We start from the raw sequence: 8,306 nt of genomic DNA on the forward strand, positions 1-8,306 counted from the left end.
ATTAAATGATTGCTTTGTACTTCTTTAAAGGAATAAAGAGTATAAAAACTATATGGGAAGTAAAAATAGCTCATTGCTTTTCACATGTTACATTGTGTGAATCACAGTTCAGACAAGTTTTCTCTTTTGTGTTTTAGGCAAATCGTACTTGCCCAATCTGCCGAGCTGATGCTTCAGAAGTGCATCGGGATTCAGAATGACCAACCTAAGAGCACAAATTTAGTTTGGGTGTTCCTCATCACATGTATATACGAACTATCCATTGAACTTAATCTGTGTGGCTTCCAGCCCTCCCTTTACCAAAAGGGTCAATGGACCTTTCTTTGCACTGTGTGACTTAATCAACTATAAAAGCTTACAATTAGTCTTCACAATTATGGGATTGTTATACTAACCGTGTGATTGGAACTCCAAAGACTTTTTCTTTAGCTTAATTTTGTGTGTGCACTAACATTCCCTGGTTTTTGTGTGATCATTCCGAGTGTTGCTGCAAGATTACAGTGGACGTGATCTTTTAGCATGTGCTTTTATAAAAAGTGGTAGCTCCAGATGATATAGCAATCTACCTTATATAGAGCCTTCAGAAACTGTGAGTGGAAATGAATGCAGCGTATGACTGTTGGTGATAAATGTATCTGTGTGTGGGAGAGAGTGTGCACAACTACTTGTGTGAGGGCATGGTAGCTAATGTGTGTATGAGATCCTATATACCAGCATGTACCAAGAATGTGTGTGTAGTTTTAATTATGCTGCAATGTATAATCTGGTGTGTTATTTAAACAGCACTAGTACTGTACACTGGTTTTTTCCCTTGTGTTTGCTGTTGCACACTGATTGCTAAGGGTGCATCAATGATAAGCATTGAATACTCCATCCCTTCCCTCCCAGTGAATGGAATGAGAAAAGCCTTCTTCCTTTGCTTCAGGCAGCTGTCACCTTCTCTTCGTTGGTGGTCCCAAGTGGGTCACTTAAGAAAAAAAGTGTAACAGATTTCTCACTCCATGAACCGGATTTTTTGATTCTGTTGTGAAAAAAAAAAAAAATTTTTTTTTTAATCTCCAACTTGCTGTTTCCAAAAAGAAGGTGCAATATCATACATCATCAGTTAGCAATATTAGCATTTCAATCAGTGATTTGAATGTTGATACTTTGTTTTTTCCTTTACATTTCCAGTAAGCTTCTTAGAGGAAGTACCTGTGATTTTTTTTTTTTTTAATGTTTAGGTTTGTAGTCTATTCTGAAGATATTTGAGTAATATATTTCTAAGAATATCGCTGGTCCCATGAAGTCTCACCTCCTTTACTTCCACCAGAACAAAATCTGTTAGCTAATTCAGATTGACTTCTGATACGTTCTTTGTTAAACTCTCATAGGCAACTAAATTGTTTTAAGAAACTATATTTCTGTTTGTATCGATTCACCTGCCAACCTTCAATTCTGATAGTTTTCTAGTTCTTCCCTCAGTAAATGTGCTTCTCATGGAAACCCTCATTTCCAGGATGGATCAAGTGCTGTGACAGCCCGAATTCTTAGACCTGATGTGCTTTGATGTTTTATTGCTTTTTAAAAAAATTTTTGTTTGAATGAGAAAAATTTAATATAACAGGTCCAGAATACTTGCAGTATAAATGAAGATTTGATTTTTGTATAAAAAATGTAAAACAGGAATTGACCTTCATTTAGTTGATCTGAAATAATACATAGCTGTGTGGGGTTTTTTTATAGGTCCATTGAGCATCATTTATATTGTTTAAAGTCATTTTTCCAGCAATGTTTTGATTCCTCCCTCATTCTTTTATTGTCTTCAACATTGTCTCTTCCTGCAATTGAGGTCATTGCTTTGTTTGCAGTAGCACAAGCTGCATAATCCCAGTCAGGACTGTGATGACTTGCTGCCAGCCTCACTCAGCTTTCAGTTGGCTCTGTGTCAGTTTTCTACTCAGTGTTAACTACTCGTTACTGCCATGCTACTTGCCTTCCCTTTGAAGTCTCTATAAGCTCATCCCAGCTTAGAGTTCAGTAAAGTCAATTCTCACAGAAGCACAATTTTGCCCTTTTCCGGACACTGTTGCCTCTATCTAGTCAGACAAATAGGATTTTGCACACTTTCTGTTCGCCCCTGTATTTGTCAGTGCATCAGAAATACATCTCAACAGTGCTAAGGTGCACATGTTACTTTTCAGTCATTAGGACGTCTGTCCCCCCCCCGGTTCCTGATGAATAAAAAGCGTGTTGAAGACCAAAATTATTGGCGTAATAATCAGCTACATTATGAATCACGTATAGTTTGATCTTTATTTTTTTTAATTATAAAAAATCATGTTTAAAATGGCAAAAGCTCATCTTATACATAGACTCTTTTATATAGCTGCAAAAAATTTATATCTGTACAGATCTAACATAACACTACTACACTCAGTATTCATTTTATTGAAGCATGCAAGTAAAGCACTTTTTCTAATTTATATAGATACCTAATTAACAAGGCACATTGTACTAATGACTAGGAAAAATAGCTCTTTCTTCCCTCCCTCTTATGATGAATTCTTGTCATAATATCCCTTTTCCAGCAAATTTTTGAGAGGCAGTTGGCAATTTAGGAGGCAGCAGGGTCTATTTTGGTAAAATCCTGAAGTAATGTTGCACTCTTGTGACTGATCTCTCTTTGGGAATATCTTTGCATGGGGCCCTTAGAGATGTGTACAGATTTGCTTATTAAGTGGTTAGTGTGTATTAGGACCATACATTGCATGTGTTCTGAACCAGCTCAGACTAGCCACAGTGAGCAACTTCATGGCTAGCAAAAGAAAGGACAGTTGATTCATGCCCAGCTGTTGTCACCTTGAGCGATGCACCAGATAGCAGGCAGATGTTGGTTTGTTGCCTTCTTCCTCTTTTCTCCTAAAACAATATTGGCTTTACCATCTTAACTCTGCTGTGGGGTTTAACTTTGTGTTGTTTTGCATGAATTATCATCTTTGAATTTTTTTAGCGTGCCCCCCCCATAGAACAACAACAAAAAAAAAAACCAAGGCCTCCAGGTATCAAGATCTCATTAGGATTTTCTGTCCTGAATTTTTTTGAGCAAAATCTGGAAAATGTGAAAGCATATTTAGATTTTATATACTCTCTGAAATGTGATTTATTAAGATTCTTAAATCTGGGCCTCTTATAGTATTTTGAATGAGATCTACCAACTCAAAGAGAATATTTTTCACAGATATCTTTAGGCCTTCATTAGAAAGCTATTTCCCCCCCCCTGTTGGTACATTTGGTTACCTCATTTTGCTGTTTGTTTCAGATTAAGAAAGCTTACAGGGGTGTTTTTTGGAATCATTTGCTGAGTCATTTCCTCAAATCATATTCCATTGTATCAGTTAACATATAGTTTAAATGTACGTATTATAAATATCTGTAACCAAATCATTTGAAGGCTTGATAAATTTTTAACAAAGTTTGTACATTTTTTATGAAAGTTACTAGTAATGCTTTACTAAGTAGTGCAATGAATTTTTATTTTTAATCCCTGTGCCCAATTTTGGAGTTGAGAGGGTTGTTGGTAATAAATGTATGATGTACACTTAAAATATTTTGTGTTTCGTGTTACTGTATTAGGGAAGGGGTAGGGTTGTATGTAGTTGAAGGGAGGGTTGTAGGGAGATATTGGCAGGAAGATGGAGCCATTGAGCTACCTGTGGCTAGATTTAATTTTTAGACTATAATTCAGATTTTTTCCACATTTGTGTAAACATCTTAGAAACACGAAAACAACTAGCATAACTTATGGAACAGAATTATATCCATTAAAAAGCCAAGAAGATAGCTGGATGTAGCCTACACATGTGGCATAAGCTTATTGAACAGTAGGGCCACATTGTAGGTAACTAGATTACTTTCTATATATGTTAACTATAAGTTGCAGGAAAAAAGATGACAATAGATAACTGGGCAAATTTGTCCCCATTAGCTACAGCTTATGTCCAACTTATTGTCAACATACTAGGGAAGAGGAGCCTCTGTTTGTCATTTTCCATACACGTTTGTGTAATCCCTTTCCTTTGACCAAAAAGGAATAAAAGTCATCTACTTCTCTGTATCTGCTGACTGTGGTACTTGAAAAGGAAAGTTAGAAACAAAGTGGAGGCTGGAATAGATTGCACTCGTCCTCCCTCTTTCAGGGCCTGCAAGGAGGATGCCCTCTGACTGGCTCCAGTACCTAACTGTTAGAAACATTCAGTAAAGTGCCCAAGTCCTGATTGTTTCTCTCATTTTTCCAGCATATTGGAAAGAATGCTTGTGTTGGACTTTGAATGCCTCCAGAAACCCACAGCTTGTCTGTCTTAATGTCTCTATGGTCTCATGATTCCCTACCTGCGGTAAGGCAGGGAGGCCCGTGCAGCTATTTAAGCACTTGAAATGTGGACAGTCCCAACTGAGATGTACTGTACATTTATACACTGGGTTTCAAAGACCTGGTATGAGGAAACATAAAATATCTCAGTAATTTTTACACTATTCCAAAGACCAAAGGCCTATAAACACAGGCCCTGTAGCAGCTCTTATAAGCCAGCTCTCTTCCTCTGCCATGGTGATGGCAGCCCTGGGTTCTGAGTCACTAGCTGGAAAACAGCTGTCCTAGAAAGCCTCTGGATTCAGCAGATTTTCTGTGAGCAACAGAGGCCCTCAGTGTAGACTCTCACCAGGACTTCATCTTTGCCCATTTATTTCCCCCTTTTACAAATCTTTTTCATGTTAAATTCTTAAGTCATCTACTAAACCTTGGGTGTGTCAAATGTGCCAGTTAAAGCTCACTGGCTTCTGTTACTTTTTTTTTTTTTTAAGATTTTATTCATTTGAGACACACATATACACAGAGAGCATGAGCAGGGGGAAAGGCAGAGGGAGAGGGAGAAGCAGGCTCCCCGCTGAGCCAGGAGCCAGATGTGGGGCTCTATCCTAGGACCCTGGAATCGTGACCTGAGCCGAAGGCAGAGACTTAACCATCTGAGCCACCCAGGCACCCCACTACTGTTATTTCTTAATCAATCACAAAACCTGATTTGTACCAAAGGAAAAAAATTCTTGTGTTTGTGATCACATTGCTACAAGTGTTTAGGTCTCTTGTATGTTTCAGATTACTGAACTAATATAGACTGAACTATATACATGTGGCTCAGAAGTATAATGAGCTACAGTTGTAATTAAAGATTTTTTAGTAGCCACATTAAAAAGTAAAATGAAACAGTGGAAATTTCTTTTAAGATTTTATTTATTTATTTTGACAAAGAGACACAACGAGAGAGGGAACACAAGCAGGGGGAGTGGGAGAGGGAGAAGCAGGCTTCCTGCAGAGCAGGGAGCCCGATGCGGGGCTCGATCCCAGGACCCTGGGATCATGACCTGAGCCGAAGGCAGACGCTTAACAACTGAGCCACCCAGGTGCCCCAAAACAGTGGAAATATTTTTAATTTTTCTACCTAACTTACCCAAAATATTTCAGTATGTGATTAGTATAAAAATGAGATGTTTTATGTTTTCTCATACCAAGTCTTTGAAATCCAGTGTGCAAATTTATAGTACATCTCAATTTGGACTATCCACATCTCAAATGCTCAAGTAGGTTACCTGTGGATGGTGGCCATTATGTTGGACGGGATGGGTCTAGACTGGGATAATGCCAGGTTATCTGGTTTCCAAAGAATGAAATGTTACTCCTGATACCCTGAAGACTTAACATTCTACCATTGCATGCTTTAATAAACTATAGTGTGGTTAGCACTGTTTTACTCTTTGTATAATTGAATGTAACTTTTGCTATATTCAGTACATAAATAATCAGTACATAAGAAGCAGACTTAGTTGTGAACATCATGTATAGCTGGCCTCGATAACATTCAAGAACAGAGTTTCTTCTTGGTACATTCCCTAATCAGATATCACTGAGCACTTTCAGGATCCATGGCACTTTGAAAGATTATTTGCCAATTAGAGAATTGGGCATTCTGAAGGATTGGGAGGAAGAAACTTCTAGCCCACATTGAGATGATGGGGTAGATTCCTACTGAGGTTGCCCTACAGTGAGTATGCTCTTAACGTCTTTCATGTGGCTCTCTCTGCCTCCCAAAATGGCAAACAGGAAATACAGGAATAAGATGAAGAAAGAAAAATAAACATAGTGACACCCAGGGAAATTGAAGGTCACCTTACAGTCTGAAGTCCGAAAATGTGCTGTAGAATCAGTATGGATGTTTCCCACTATAGAGGAAATGAAGGGCAGTGAATTGTTAAGTAAAAAGGAACCCACTTTCCCTTCAAATATCTGATTCTTGGTCTACACATGGAAACAGTATAGTAGCTGGTTAATAACACCTGTAGCCAACACCCAGCATCTGCCAATACCCATCAATGTGTCCAGTAAAGGTGTTCACAAGCTGCTTTTTTAACCTTTTCAAGGAGTCCCTTCCCCACAGCCTCTCCTTAATAGTAAACTGAGAGATTTGCAATATGATGGCCTCTCTCTAACCATTACCTCAGTCCTTTCATTTGGTAAGAATTTTTATATTATCCAACCTTATTGGTAGTTACCACTTCTCATAAAGAAGGGTTCTACAAACAAGTAAGATAGGCTTCTGAGTATGTAAACTTAATCCTAGTGAAGATTGACATTTCTGTTGATGGAGCAGGCATATGGTATCCACGTGTTCTAGTTGGTTCTTTGTCTCCCCTTCTGCTTTTGGACATGTTAATACTGGGCTTAAGCTAAATCAGAGGAAAATAACCTTGACCCTTGTACCAAAATAAGGCCAACGTTCCCAAGAAAAAAAATGAACGCTATCTGGCGATTCAGGCTCCTAGACTTCCCTGGTTTTGGTATCAGTAAGGAGGAAAATAGATTGCATTTGCTTTTTTTTTTTTAAGATTTTACTTATTTATTTGACAGAGACACAGCGAGAGAGGGAACAGAAGCAGCAGGAGTGGGAGAGGGAGAAGCAGGCTTCCCGCTGAGCAGGGAGTCCGATGCAGGGCTCGATCCCCGGACCCTGAGATCATAACCTGAGCTGAAGGCAGACGCTTAACAACTGAGGCACCCAGGCGTCCCTGCGTTTACTCTTACTTCTAGAATTTCTAAAAGAAATTTGGATGATTTTTTTTTAAAGATTTTATTTATTTATTTGAGAGAGAGAGCACATGAGAGAGGGGAGGGTCAAAGGGAGAAGCAGACACCTTGCCAAGCAGGGAACCCGATGCGGGACTCAATCCTAGGACTCCAGGATCATGACCTGAGCTGAAGGCAGTCACTTAACCAACTGAGCCACCCAGGAGCCCTGGACGATCTTTCTAATCCAAACTACTAAAGTTTAGTTGGGGAAACAAGTCAGAAAGGAAAAAGTGATTGGATACCTGCCTGGCTCAGTGGGTAGAGCATGTGAGTCTTGATCTCAGGGTAGGTAGTGAGTTCAAGCCCTGCGTTAGGGATAGAGCTTACTTTAAAAAAAAAGGAAAGAGTTCAGTTTCTTTTCCCTCCAAAATGAGAGATTGCGGTCTTTCCTAAAGTGCATTCACAGCCCCCAAGGCTATGCTCCACAAGCTTCTATAGAGCACTAGTTTATGCCAGGCAGCTTTGGAGTCAGGAGTTAGGTAGCTAGTGTGTCCTTTTCCTAGGGCTGCTGAAACAAATTACCACGAATTTGGTGGCTTAGAAAAAATTCTCTCACTGTTCCGGAAGTCAGAAGTCTAAAATCAAGTGCAGGGTTGGTTTTCTCTGGAGGTTCCAAGGGGCAATCTGTGTCTCTCCTTGGAGTTCTTTGGCTTGTAGATACGTAACTCCACAGTCTCTGCCTCTCTCTGCACGTGGGTTTTCACATCTCCTCTGTGTGTCTCTGCATTTTCAACTGAATGGAAGGCCCTGTGCCTCTACATAGAGGTCAGCTGTATGGGTACCTTAGTTTTGTCCCATCTCGGGAAATTATTTGAATCTGTTCCAACGAATGAACTCAGAACTCCAGAGTTTATCATAAAACATGACCAAACATTTTGACCTGGGAAATGTTGGAGGAGTTTATTACTTTATCTTCAACAGTCGAAGATAAACCTCAGTTGCTCTCACAAACTGATTCAGAGTATATCCATGAAAATACGTTAACTGTAAAAGTTAACTATAAATGTATCGTCGGGTAAGTGAGCAGTTAGCAATGTTTTTTTTAAGGGGAGTGAATAAATAGGAACAAGCCTGCAACGTATGTCCTGTCCCATGTGTACAGTTTGAGCCATGATGGTTTCTTTGCTGAATCAAAATCAGATGAATC

General features: G+C 39.2%; 1 protein-coding gene across 13 annotated transcripts in view; it reads left to right on the top strand.

The window, feature by feature from the left end:
- The window catches only part of RNF38 (ring finger protein 38), a 131,213-nt gene extending 127,626 nt beyond the window's left edge, over window positions 1–3,587 (top strand). For all 13 annotated transcript variants that reach the window (XM_025852821.2, XM_025852822.2, XM_025852823.2 and 10 more), the window contains one exon: window positions 138–3,587. In XM_025852821.2, coding sequence (XP_025708606.1) covers window positions 138–200 — 63 coding nt within the window. In that variant the 3' untranslated portion in view covers window positions 201–3,587. The remainder of the gene's footprint in view (window positions 1–137) is intronic.
- The last annotated feature ends 4,719 nt before the right edge of the window (window positions 3,588–8,306 follow it).

Source organism: Callorhinus ursinus, unplaced genomic scaffold (genome assembly GCF_003265705.2).
Source record: "Callorhinus ursinus isolate GAN/ISIS: 27379988/994484 unplaced genomic scaffold, GSC_fseal_2.0 scaffold42, whole genome shotgun sequence".
NCBI classification, from domain to species: domain Eukaryota; kingdom Metazoa; phylum Chordata; class Mammalia; order Carnivora; family Otariidae; genus Callorhinus; species Callorhinus ursinus.